Source organism: Bos javanicus, chromosome 1 (genome assembly GCF_032452875.1).
Source record: "Bos javanicus breed banteng chromosome 1, ARS-OSU_banteng_1.0, whole genome shotgun sequence".
In the NCBI taxonomy this organism is placed as follows: Eukaryota; Metazoa; Chordata; class Mammalia; order Artiodactyla; family Bovidae; genus Bos; species Bos javanicus.
This window is the reverse complement of record NC_083868.1, coordinates 134,114,846-134,128,815: the sequence shown is the minus strand read 5'-3', so window position 1 is coordinate 134,128,815 and position 13,970 is coordinate 134,114,846. Positions and strand designations below refer to the sequence as shown.

Genomic DNA, 13,970 nt, shown 5'->3' with positions numbered 1-13,970 from the left:
GAAATGCAGTAAGAAGTCACCTTCATTTATCTTAAACACTTGATCATAAATTATTTTTTTAAGGGAATCCATCAAGTTCTGTGTCAGTGAATACTTAAAAATAAGGCTTTTCTCAAAGGGTAAAATAAACACTTCAGTTAGAAAATGTGGGAAGCCACCTGACTGCAAGCATATGTCCCCGTTGCCTGCTGCCCAGAGAAACCAGATTGACAGTGCTTTCAGAGCATTGGCAGGCAGGCTCTGACGTGGGTGGGAACAGGGCCTAGAGACGGGGCATCTGGGGATTCCCTGCCCACCCCATCCCCTGACACAGCAGTGGGAGCCGAGGCCTGGCAGCCCTGTGGCCCAGAGTGTCCGATCAGGAGAGGCCCATTGGAAGGTCTGAAGTGATCTGACCCTCATTTCTGCTTTGTCGAGTTCCAGGGACCCTGAGGAGCATCTTGGGTGGTGGGGTGGGAAATGGGGAGGCCATATTCCCTTAAAGGAATCTGTCCTGCTGCTGGCAGCATGCTTCTGCTCTCTGCTCAAGGACAGACCCCTCCTTCCCCTGATGTACCCCCAGCATGTGCTCACCTACCTCCTTCACCACCTGGCTGTGACATTAGCTTTTCTCCAGGAGGCCTTGCTCTGTCCCTGGAGCCCCACATCTGAAGTATTCCATCTTCACTGGCCATCTGCTACCTATGGATCGAGGACTCCTCCAGGCCCCCTTCTACATCTGATTCCCTGCATGTCTGCCCTAACTCCTCAACAACAGCCCTCTCCTCTCCCAGTGTAAAGAAAGTGACTGTCTTAGATCTAACTCAGGGCACACAGGAAGTACCCCTCAAATGAGTCAAACTTATAAAAGGGAAAGGGCTCTGTCAGGCTAAAGCTTAAGCAGCAGTTCCATGGGGCCCCCAGTAGCTACTGGCTGTCAGGTGGCCTGTTGGGAAGGCACTCAGGTAGTGCCGCAACCTTCAGGGTCCAGTGACATGGAGTAGCTGGGGGCTGGGTCTCCAGCTAGAGGCCTCCCTCCCTCCCTGTCCAAGGTCCTGAAAGATTCCTGAGTGAAGGATCCTCCTCAGGGTGAGGGCCCTGTTTGCTGGCTGGTGGTGGGGAGCAGACCCAGCCAGCTCCAGGAGGAGTCCCCACCCCACTTCCCCATTCTTCCCTTTCCTAATGTCACTCTCAACCCCCTCAAAGTCATAGGGAAAGTGAACTCAATGCCAGGGTATAGGGTTTTTAAAAGAGAACTCCAGGAAGAGGAAAATGCCTGGCCCAAGTAGATGAAGTATGGAGGGCAGGCTTTCTGGCACTGGTAGGAAAGTAGGGGTACAAGCCATCAACAGGTCACTTAGCCCAGTGCCTGGCATCCAGTGGGGACTCCGTGCATACTGTTGATGAATGAGGGAGGCCCAGTTAATCGCCAGCTCCTCCTCTTCTAATGACTTTTGACTCTGTTCCCACTACCCCAGTGATTATCACTCTTTCTGGGCTTTTGAGACTCTCTTTAGCTGTCCCCACTCCTCTGACCCATTCTCTTCCCAGCAGCCGGTGTGATCTTTCAGACACAAAAAATCTGACTGTGTTTTTTCCCCAGTGTTAAACTCAGCAGTGGCCCATGACCTAAGGATCAAATCTAGGAGCTGACATGAAACTCAGCCTCCTTATCAACTGACCCCTGCCCACTCCACATACAACAATTGGTCATAGAAACACTGCTCACAATTTACAGACTGAGTCATGTTTTTTTCCTCCAGGGCCTTTGCACATGCTGCTTTCTCCACATGGAGGGTGTTCTGTCTCCCCTCACTAACCCACTTTACCTCTGCAACCTATTCAGCTTCTATTAATTCTTTATGTCTTTACTTAGGTGTCAGTTGTCTGAGAGCCTCCAAGCCTCAGTTAGTGCCTGATCTGGCTTCCAAAACTGATTCTCTCTGTTGGAATTTCCAGTTTAGAGTCTCAGAGGTTAAAGCGTCTGCCTGCAATGCGGGAGACCTGGGTTCGATCCCTGGGTCAGGAAGACCCCCTGCAGAAGGAAATGGCAACCCACTCCAGTATTCTTCCCTGGAGAATCCCATGGACGGAGGAGCCTGGTGGGCTACAGGCCATGGGGTTGCAAAGAGTCGGACACAACTGAGCAACTTCACTTCATTTCCTCCACTAGGAAGTCAGCTTCATGGCGGAGGGCTCTTTGTGTGTTTCATCCACTGGTAGATCTCAGTGCCTGGCATGGCTCCAAGATTATATTAAGTGGCCAATTTAAATACTTTAAAATGAATGACAGTTGAAAACATTCAGTCTGGCTCCTTGTAGAAAACACCTAGCCGCTATTTATTGAGGCGATGCTACATTCCAGTATGTTTGCATATATTATACTGATCATCACAAAACTGTAAGAAGGAAGTTACTCTAGTGTCCCTGTATACAGGGTTGGGGGCTGAGGTCGAGGGTTAAGTAACTTGCAGAAGATCACATAACCAGGGAGTGGCCGTTTTCACAGATCCCAAGGTCAGAATGTTTCTACTTTACCTGGAGATCCTAAAGCAGCAGTTCTCAAACTAGAGCTGTGTCAGAATCCCCTGGAGGGCTTTGGAACACTCAGATCACTGGGCCCCACCCCAGCATTTCTGGTTCAGTAGATTTGGAGTGGGGTCTTGGATTCTGAATTTCCACAAGTTCCCGGGTCCTGCTGCTGGTGGTTCTGGTCTAGAGACCACAGGTTGAGAATCACTGGCCTAGATCATAGAAAACCCCTAGGTTTGCTTCACACTATCCCACCACCTAAACACTGACTTGGGCCAGGACTGCAGAATGCAGCCCTGAATTCCCTGCTGAGAGGCTCTGATCCCCAGTCCAGTCTCCCTCCCCAAACCTGGTCTTGGCTGTGCTGTGCCCGGCTGTTCCCTAGGGATAGGCACCATCAGGGACAAGGATCTAAGTGCCTGCCCCTCCCCCTTGGGACACTGCTCTTCTGTTTGTCATCCTTCAGTTCTGACCAGTGATCTCCCCATTTCACCAAGGCTAAGTGCCCCTGACCCTGACCCCGCATCTTTAACAACTTCCCTGCTGATTGATGTGTTCTAGGCTTGCTGCTGCTACTGCCTGAGCAGCTTAATAGCACTGGAAGTTACAGTCTCGTCTATGTCATGGTGCCTGCAGCGTTCATCAATTTCAGCAAGTGTCACTAAGAGTGATGCGACTGTATGACACAGCTAAGTGTTCCCTCTGCACAGGCTGTTACTGCTGGCACTGGGCCCATGAAGGCAGGGACTGGAGATCCATTTGGCCCCATGTATACAGTCGGACACACCTGAGTACTCCAGCCCACTTCCTGCTGTGGCCCCATGAATGCTGTGTGTGCCGGGCAGCCTCTACTGCCAGGTCGCCTCTCCTTCCAAGTTCCCCAGACAAGTGCTGTTCCTGTTCTCTCCGAGGCTTGGGGCACTCTTTTCCCTTTGCCTCACCCTCCCATTTCTGCGTCAGCTTTTGCCTATCCTTCAAGGCCTGCGCCTGTGCCACCACCTCCAGGCAGCCAATGCATGTGTCTATGTGGAAGGCCTGTGCTCAGTACCAGGGAGAAGAAAATGCAGAGAGGGCAACACCTAGCATCAACCTTCAGAGACCTTTCCATCTAGTACAGTAGTTGGATGATCCACTGGGTGGATGCCTGGAGACCACTTCTCTGCTATTGGTTTTCTCAATACATTGCCCTCACTATAAGGGAAAGTGGGGGTTTCACAAGGCCTGGGTCCCACTGGGATGTCCTGAGATTGTTCAGGGAGACCCATGTCTGGAAAACACACAGACTGCTGATGACATAGACAGGGAACCCCAGCACACCTCCTTCAATGGAGCTTCATGCCTGGAGGCCCAGAGTCAAGAACCCCTGGGGTCAGCCTCTGTAAAGTGAAGATGAGGGAGGCATTGGGTCGCCAGCGTGAATGTACAAACAGGGCTCACCTGAAGCCACAAGACCTCAGAGTAGAGCCTTGCAGAGCTGTGCACATGCCCTGCATAAAGGGCTTGACGCCGCCCCTTTTGTCGGAGAAGGCAATGGCAACCCACTCTAGTACTCTTGCCTGGAAAATCCCATGGACGGAGGAGCCTGGTGGGCTGCAACTCATGGGGTCGCTAAGAGTCCGGCAGGACTGAGCGACTTCACTTTCACTTTTCACTTCCATGCACTGGAGAAGGAAATGGCAACCCACTCCGGTGTTCTTACCTGGAGAATCCCAGGGACCGGGGAGCCTGGTGGGCTGCCGTCTATGGAGTCGCACAGTGTCATGACTGAAACGACTTAGCAGCAGCAGCAGGAGCAGCAGCAGCAGCAGCCGCCCCCTGTCCTGCCCACCACGCCCATCCTGGAGGCTGCGGAGGTGTGTCTCAGCCACTGCCCACCCCAGCAGGCTCCTCAAGAGCACCGGCAGAGTTTGGAGACAAAAGAGGAGGTTGAGAGGCAGTGAGCTCAGGGCTGTGAACCTCTTTCTTTCTCACCAGGAGCACGAGCCTCGCCCCTCTCACTGTCACCCAAGAGGCAGGCACACCTCCCCAGCCAGCTGCTGAGCTGCACCTGCCTTGAGAAAAAGGCACCCGGTTCTTAAACAGGGGATGAATATTCATTGGCATGAACCTTTGCAAACTCATTTGGGGGAAAAAAATTAGATCAGGAGAAGTAATCAGATTATTAAAAAGAAAAACCAAGGACAGAAGGCGGCGGTGGAGGGAAGCATCGCATTTAAAATGCACGGAGAGATTTCCTTTCTGCAGAGAAGCTGTGACCCCCTGGACCATGCACCGGGAATAGTTAAGCTCTCCCACATTCCTGCTGCATAAAAATGTTTCATGAGGCCTCAGTAGAGGGGGAGGGGCAGAGGCAATGTGCACCCTCCAAGTACAAAAATTATAAAATAATGTTATGAGGTTTTCATTTTATCTCTCTTGGATATCAAGAAAAATTGTGAGAGCTAAAGAGGCTCTGGTGAGTGCTGAGTGACAGGTTAAAGGGCTCCAATAAAGATTAGATGGTCCACTATCTCCTGAGGAAATTGCATAAAGGTGGTTATTCCCTCTTGCTTCTATTAATTTCCTCTTCCTGGCTGCTTGGAAATGCTTCATAACCTGATGCTGCAGATGGGGACGAGAGGCGCTTTCCATTATCTCAATCACTGCACTGTTTATGAGACACTTAATCTGTTTCTTTATAAAGTAATAGTACTGTTGGTGATGGATTTAGTGTCATGGGGAGGCTGCGTGCAGGGAGGGGGGGGAGGGGGTTCTCAAGAGCATTGTAAGCTCTAGATGATTCCTTACATCCTGAGGCTCTGAGAAGTTGGGTGGGTGTTTCAAGGTGCCCTTCTGGATACCAGCTAGAGGTCACATGTACCAGTCCCTTGTTGCTTGAAGTGGGAGGGAAATGCGTATTTTGCTTGGGGGATAGAAAATACACACATGCTTAGGGACCTGGTACTCATGTCTTGTCTGTTGCTCTCTGCCAGAGTCAGGGGCGGGGAAAGATGTGTGTGCGTGGCAGGGGAGGGGGTGCCACCTAAAAGCTGCATTTACCTGTCTGAACCGTGATCCTCTGCAATGGAGTCAATGGAAGTCACCCCCACCCTTTTCTTAAGGAAACAAAGCAATCTGGGCTGTGCTAGTGTCAGAAACGTACAGCCCTCCAAGTCACAGGTGTCCCTCGGACAGAGGTCTTGTGGGAATACACAGCAAGGCCCTGCGGCTCTTCCTTTCCCACGCACCTCCCAGAATAGTGATGAAACGCTCCCGGTGGAGATGGGCCTGGGTACTCTGACCTAATTTTCCTTCCTACCTCTCCTGTTCTTCCACCCCTTCCCTTCGAGTTTTGTCTTAGCCTCTCTTGAATTTCACCCCTTAGTCGCCACTGGAAAATGCTTCTTCTGGTCCTCATGTCATAGTGGGGGATCCTCCAAGTCAGGCACTTCCTGTCTGACCGGTCCCCCCACCCCTAAGCTAAGAACACACACACCAGCGTTCCATTGTCTGCCTCCTCTCTCACCCCACAAGGAAGGGCACTTCCCAGAGCCTGTCCCCTACCCTCTGGGCTCTGCTTGCCTAGATCGTCTATAAAATTAGTTGAATGATTTATTTATTTATTTTTTCTCCAAATTTTTAAAAGGGCTTTATTGATAATAAAAAATTAAAAAAGAAAAAAGAAAATTTAAATTAAAAAAAATTAGTTGAATGAGAAGTTCTTGACTATAGTAATAGTGCTGACCTCAATTTTAATCAAGAGAAAGGCAACCCCTGAGTTTTGAAATGATATTAAAGCAAGTAACTGTGTTATCAACTTCAAAATTGCTTGACAATTTTGGATATGTGCTTGATTAGGTGATCACAGCATTTAATTATTATTTTTTTTGAGCCTTCAGGCAGGTGTGTGTGGCTGCCAGAGCCCTTACCATTCTCTACTGTGTTACTCCAAACTGCTTTATATACTCAGGTGACTTCTCTGGGCTGAGGCCATTGCTTTTGCTTCTCTTGGTCTAAATTTTTTTTGTTAGCCTCTAAAAGCAGCTCCATGTATCACCTCTAATTAAAGCTGCTTTTCCTCAAGGGGTAGCACAAATTTCTTATTTATTTTTCTATGTTAAATTTCTAGTAACGTAACAGTCTTATTAACTTCCATTTCTTTTCAGTGATGTCTGATACAAGATGAGTTAAAAAAGGCTCTGTGGACTAGTCTGGCATGCTAAGCATTATTTAAAGCATTAATTCTATGAGAAAATATAGCCCAATTATGCTGACAAGTTAGTCTAAATGTTCAATAAGTGAACCTAGGAATATGGCTTCTTTATAAATTAGGGAATGCCTAGACATAGATTTTAAAACAATATTAACTTATGAAATCTGAATATTAATGAGATTCATCTATTTTGTGATTACCAATAAGAAATATGTTACAGATATAATGATTCCCCCATTATACAAAGCAGAAATAATCTGTGCAGAAACACATTTTTCCTTTTGGTCCCAGGATTGATTTGCCCACTTTGGGACTCTAAGCTTATCAATCTTAAAAGAAAACTTATTTTTAAAAGGAACTGGAAAAATGAGGGTAAAGAATTAGCACTGTTTAACTCTTACTGAGCCTAGGTAAATTTTCATATTTGAGTTTAATAAATTCTAATGACCTGTGGGAGTTTTTGTGAGAAGTGTTAAATTCTTTTTTTATAAATTCTTTGTACAGATAAGCAAGATGAGGATGACATAACTTGCTAGTGGTCACCCGGGTAGTATCCAGCTGAGCCAGGAATCAGACCCAGGACTGTTGCTAATTGGGGATGGAGTCTTGCCCCCTCCCAAGGCCTTTCACCCCAGCCCTTCTCTGAACTTCTCTCTTTTGAAGTTCAGCTTGGCCCCTTCTCTGTCATTGCCCCACACTGTGGAATCACCTCGTTCTGGAGTCACCTCATTCTGGTTCTGCCTTCCTTCAGCAGAGATCTCAGAGGAAGACACTTTCTAACTCCCTTGCTACTTGTGGACATCAGGATGGCTGTTTATGCTGTTAATGTATTAAATGTAAAGAAAGGAGGCTTTTAAATGCTGGAAAGAAAGTGAAAACACCTTGTTTCTCTTGGACTGATACATTAAGAAAATTACATGTGGCAGGGCTCCAGTGAATGCATGAGTCACCATGTTCCCCTCCCCCACTTTCCAGGCAAAGAGCTTCTGCTGTGTTTGGGCAGCACAGGCCTGGGATTTACATGTTCCCCACCTCCAGAACTGAAGGAGGCAGCAATGCTGGGTGATCCGCGGTAGAAAAGGCCAAGTGCTTCTCACGGGTGAGAAGGACGAGAAATGGAAAGGAGAAAGGGAGAGGGGAGGAAAGAGAAGGAGAGACTTTACTGTGTGGGTCTGAAAGGATAAATCTGCAAGTCAAATTCTAGGACACTTTGGGTGTACTGTTCAGTTTTCCTTTGGTGTTTTATTTATTAAGCCTTTAGTAGAGATTTAAGTTTTTTTGCCTTTTGCTTTCTACCCAGAAGTTTCTTTTGAATGTGCTGAGACGTGTAGTGAGTGGCCCATTTTTACATGAGTTACAACAGAAATCTTTAAGATAAGGTTACTGAAGCATCCGGAGAGTGTTACCCCAGTGTGTTCCATGGACCTTGAATCCCAGGAGATGTACTTCAAAATAGGGTTTCTTGGTGAGAAATACAGCATTCTATATCCCATTTTTGGAAGTTCTGAAAAATTCTTATTAAAAAATGAAATGACCTTTTTAAATCCACAGATGCAAAATGTCTGACCGCAGACCCCTTTTGTGAGTAGCTGGTGTTAACAACCCAAAGGACATGGACTCCTTGGAACATGCTTGAGTTATGCCATTCCAGAACATTCCATGACAAAAATGTCCTCCCATTCAAGATGAGCTCCTGCCCCAGGCACTTCCAGAGTGACCAAAACCCTTTAGCTCACTTCAAATGAGAGGGTGAGAAAACTTACCCAGCAAAGGAAACAGTTCTTTCTTGTCTTGGTAGAAGAGATATGGATATTTTCCGAATAGTTTATATGTATATCATCGCTATTACTTCTCCCACTGTGTGATTCTAGGCAACTTTTTTTAACCTTTCAGTGTTCCAATTTCCTTATTAACAAAATGGAGCTAATAATAGCTATCCCGTAGAGGAATGCATGTAAGCACTTAACAAGAATGTTAACAGATGGTGGCTACTGCTACTGTTAAAAAATACTCTGCACTTTCCAGGAGGACAGTCTATTTGGCAAGATGAGCTTTGTATAAGCAGAAACCTTAGCAGTGGCACTTCTACTGTGGCAGTGTTCACATGTGTGCACGCTAAGTCGCTTCAGTTGTGTCTGACTCTGCAAGGCTATGGACTGTAGCCTGCCAGGCTCCTCCATCCACGGGATTCTCCAGACAAGAATACTGAAGTGGGTTGCCATTTCCTTCTTCAGGGGATCTTCCTGACCCAGGGATTGAACACACATCTTTTATGTCTCCCGCATTGGCAAGCAAGTTCTTTAGCGTTAGTGCCACCTGGGAAGTCCCTGGAAATGATCACACAGTATTGTGGTTGTATGACTGCATTGGATCAAGAACTCCTTGAGGGCAGGTTCTGTTCTCAAAATTCCCTGGGTCAAGTTCTTAGCAGGATCATATTAAATGTCTGTTGAATGAATTGGTGAAGTATGTAAGAAAGCCAGTTGACTATGAAATTAGTTTTGCCTGGTCTCAAAGGAAGGATAAGCCAGAGCAGGTTTCTTGGGGACCAGAAGAGTCAGGAGCTGGGATAGTGAGAAAGGGCCTGAGGGAAGAAGACAGGCAGGGCCAATTTTCTGAGGAATCAGCAAGGCAGGAACCAGATGTCTGGAGTCAAAGGTCTCTGGAGATGAGGCATGGTAAAAGCTTGAGGAATGGCCTAGAGCCAGACTTTTAGGGGCATGGCTCTTCACAGGCTGACCTATGGAGAAAAAAGAATAAGTGCCTTATATCTGTGGACAGCTCTAGTGGGCATTGGGTTGTACGAGGCATTCCCAAACTTCCCCACTGACATGCACATGATAGATGATACCAAGTGCATGACACATTCCCTGGTGCACTGCCTGTAAAGCCATCCTTCTTTGCCCCACCCCCACCTCCAAGCATTTCAAAATGCAATTAAGGGAGAATGATGTTGTTAAGCCAGTAACCTTGAAATCACTTTAATTTCTTCTTAAAGAATCAGTCATGAATTTCAGCCCTTTACCATCATTCATAATAAGTGTTAACACAGCTCACAGTGTCCCTCATGTGTGTTGCAATGTGACATTTAAGAACCATAGGTCCAGCCCATTGTCAACCAGGGCATCGTTCCATCTGAGTACCGGTGAAAATCCTTCACTGAGTGGATCAGGGTAAGGCCCCAACTGTTAACCAGGTGGAAGAGGGAGGGAATAACCATTTATAAAGCACTTATGCCTCAGACACTGAGCTATACATTAGATTCATTTTCTCAATTAAATCTCTCGACACACCTGAAAGGGAAGAATCATTATTCATATTGTTCAAGTGAGAGAGGCCATTGGTATTGGGAAAATATATTTCACTAAGGATGTTTGAAGACTCGGAAGTTTTAAGTAGGGGTTTCCTCTATCTGAAATGCTCACTTTGAGCAATGGGGTATCTCACTGTCCTTTTTAAGGGGACAGAATGGTTCATTTTCCAGTTCTGGGGAAAGGCCTCTGTGGCCCCTCTTCCATTAATTCTAAGACAGCATCTTTATTTTCCAGCTTGCCCTGCAGGGATGTTCAAGGCCAGCCAGGAAGCTGAGGTCTGCTCTCACTGCCCTTCCAACAGCCGATCCCCTTCAGAGGCATCTCCCATCTGCACCTGCAGGACCGGCTACTACCGAGCGGATTTTGACCCCCCAGAAGTGGCATGCACTAGTAAGTGTATAGTAGGGGCTCTGGGCTGGGGAGTTTGATTGTCTGATAGTGCAAGTGGTGGGCCTGGGGCAGGGAAGACTTAAGACACCATTCTCCAATTGCAAGGTACAAAGCAGAAATGCTGGCTGTGGTGCTGAAATGAACAGCTCCTTGCTAGGCAAACAGGGTCCCTCTATGAGTATTAGTTAAGATAGGTTCTTTCTTGGTCCTCTCCTCCCAGATGAGAGGGCCTTCCTCCTACTCAAGCAAGACAATTTCTGTCCACCAGATGGTTAAAAATGTCCAATGGAGAGTTCTTTGAGTGCAAAATCAAGGTGCACCAAGATGCTGGAACAATTCCTGGTAACTCTTCCAGTCACCTCCTCCAAGAAGATCACTTGGTCTTCACAGCTGAGACTATCCTCTCTTTTCACTAGGCTTCCTGTATCTCTGTGACCAGGCTCCCCTCAGAACTCTCATGATTTTACTAATTGTCTAGTAAAATTTTTCTTTTTTTCTAATGTAGATTTTTATAAAACAACATTTTTTATAGTTTCTGATTATAAAGTTAATGCATGTTGACTGGAGAGAATTTGAGCAGAAATGAGTAGATATGAAAACAAATGCAACCATATTATCTATATCCAGAGATAACCACTGATAACTTATTGTGGCAATGGATGTAGATTCTACTGAACATTCAATGGAGAAGTAGAAAACAGAATTGAACACTTTTAAACAAAAATTTCTATTTGGAAGTAGCCATTGATCCCAACCATTGCTTCCCACTTTGTCAGCCAGCTGCTGATTTTCCCCTGTTTCAGCTTTTTTCTCATAAGGCCTCTAAACTGTTCCCCACCCAGCCAGGCTCAAGAAGCCTTCCTTTGCCTCTCAGTATTTCCCTTTTTTAAACTTTATACTGGAGCTTTGGCTCAGTGGTAAAGAACCCACCTGGCAGTGCGGGAGATGTGGGTTTGATCCCTGGGTTGGAAAGATCCCCTGGAGAAGGAAATGGTGATTCACTCCAGTATTCTTGCCTGGGAAATCCCATGGTCAGAGGAGCCTGGTGGGCTACACAGAGTTGGACTTGACTTAGCAAGCAAGCACATGCATGCATGGTTGCTTTACAATGTTGTGTGAGTTTCTACTGTACAGCAGAGTGTCCAGTCATCCTTCACTTGTCTTTTTGGTTACCCAGTGAAGGCCCTTGTGTGCCAGGTGCCTATATGGTACATCCATGCCTCTGCCAAACGACAGGACCAGAGTCTAGCGTGAATCCCTGAGGCAGAAATTCTAGGGGCTGGGGCCTATGCATCAGCCCCAGCACTCTCCAACTCCCTGCTATAGAGGGAAGGGCAGTCATCCTGCCAAAATGGAAGGGGGGAAACTCTGCTCCCTTGGGGGGAGGGCTGGAGGAGAGGAGAATTTCTCCACCATGTTCTCCCTCATAATTCAGCATCATGCAGAGATCAGAAGCACCTTTATCCCTGCACAGCACTTTCAAGAACTTGCTCTTCCTCTCCTAAGTGTGGCAGCCCTAAAATAGGGATACTTTTCCCTTTCAGTATTCTTGTTGCATTCAGAAGTCAGTGCTCCAGGTTAACCTCTAATTATGCTAGAAATTTCTTCTGTATTGGGTAATGTTGCCCAGATTGCTCCGAGTGAGGACCTTTCCTTCACCTCCTCTGACCAAACTCCTTCTGCCCACCCCAGTATAGAAAGCCATGGAGGAAACATTTCATACATATTTGCAGTTCTGATGGGCAGAAAAAAATGACTGAACTCCAGGTAGAATTTCTTAATTCTGGCCTTGCAGTATATATAACCTTTGCTGGATAAAGCAGAAGAATGAAAGTGTCTTCTAGATCAAACTTCTGAGGTCAATCAATGCTTATAGATTGGAACTGAGAAAAAGCTCATCCTTTTGTAAATTGATTTTTCCCCAGATCTCTCTGGGTTGATATGAACAGAAATGATTCCATTTCTGCTGACTGGAGTCCCAGTCTTCCTTTTGTGGTACCTCTGTACTGATTTCTGAGGTTCTTCTGTGTGTCCCTGTGAACCCGACAAGCATTGTTTCACGCACTTCTTTAGAAGCCACTTAGGCTCAGTTTCTGCTTCCTGGATATCCAGACTAAGGACCAGTCTCCATGATTGCCAAAATCCAGGTTCTCACAGCCTGCATCCTGAAAACATTCCCCTCCGCTCTCACAGACCCTCTCTTACTGGCCAGCCTCCCTCTGCAGATAAACTCATGAAAATAAAAGTCTGGGACCCCAGCTTCCAACTCCAGCATACACACCCTATAAATCCATCCAGGGCCTGAAGAAGGCCGCCTAGAGAGAAGGTAGGGCAGTGACAGATGTGGAGCTCATTGCCTTGTAGCACCTCTCCTTTTACCTCTCACATGACATCTCCCTTTTATCTCCTGTCACCTGACCTGATGTGCTTGAGCCAACAGGGCTGATTCCTGGTATAAACAGGAGCTTCCCAGAGCCTTCACTCTGCACACTGTAGACCTTCACTGCCCACTGCTCACCCATGTCCTGAGTCCAGCTCATTAAACTCAGACCTCCCAAGCTTTTCTCTCTTGCACTGGCAGCTAGCTCTAAGTTAGGCACACCTTTCTAGCCCCTATGTCCCACCACAATCTCCACATGTTACCCAGAGTGGGGAGGTGAATGCAGGACTTGTCAGGATGTCAGGGTGTGGAGGAATGTCACCACACCCTGTACACAGCCCTGAGCTCTTTCAACCTCCAGAAGCAGAACTCTAGGGTCTGGCCAGAAATTGCCAAATCAGAGTCCCAGTTGCCTGTAGAGATCTGGCCAAGAGCAGCTCAAGGACACATTGTCCAGCTCCAGGCTCTGGTTGGCAGGGGCCAGCAGTGGGTAAGAGGACCCAGAGGCCGGGCTGGCTGGCAGCACAATGCTAGGCAAAACAAGTGTAAATAAACCTATTATTTTATTGAGCCTCATTATATATTTGATTTATTGTGTGCCAGGGAAGTACTGTATGAAAAAGTCAATTTGTTGGCTTTTATACTCTCATTAGGGTTTCCTTTTAAAGCATTCTAATTGGAGGTGCCATCTGTTCTCTTAAAAAGGCATTGCACATCACCAGTGTAAATAATTTTTCAGATACAAGGAGCATATCTGGAGCTGTGGAGGCCGGGCACAGCCCTGCCCCATGGCCTTGGGTCTCAGCTGGTTCTGCAGGTGGAGCAAGGCAGCCAGCATGGGCCTGGCCAGCTGATAGAGGGTTGGTGGGGGGGATTGGTGGGCAGGGCCCAGGTGCTTGTTCATTTCGCAAGTGCATACCTCTGTCCAGGCAAACAAAGGATGGTGATGGCCCGATGAGGTGCTGGGAGGACCCGGGCAAAGGGGAGCTCTGTCCTTCTAAAATATATAGGACGGTGGGTGCCTACAGTGTTCAGGTCCGGGATGTGATGGGGGAAAGGGACACAGTGTGGGAGCCTCCAAGAGCCTAGGCCTCAGGCATGCCTGTTGCCACTGTCTTTTAATGAGGTTGTATCAGTAGTCATTCACTGACAATACTGGACATTTTACAAAAAAAGTTTATGA

The 13,970-nt window shown here is 47.1% G+C and overlaps 1 protein-coding gene across 1 annotated transcript in view; it reads left to right on the top strand.

The window, feature by feature from the left end:
- The window catches only part of EPHB1 (EPH receptor B1), a 466,953-nt gene that overhangs the window by 300,044 nt on the left and 152,939 nt on the right, over positions 1 to 13,970 (top strand). The window contains exon 4 of the mRNA XM_061420965.1: positions 10,252 to 10,407. Coding sequence (XP_061276949.1) covers positions 10,252 to 10,407 — 156 coding nt within the window. The remainder of the gene's footprint in view (positions 1 to 10,251; positions 10,408 to 13,970) is intronic.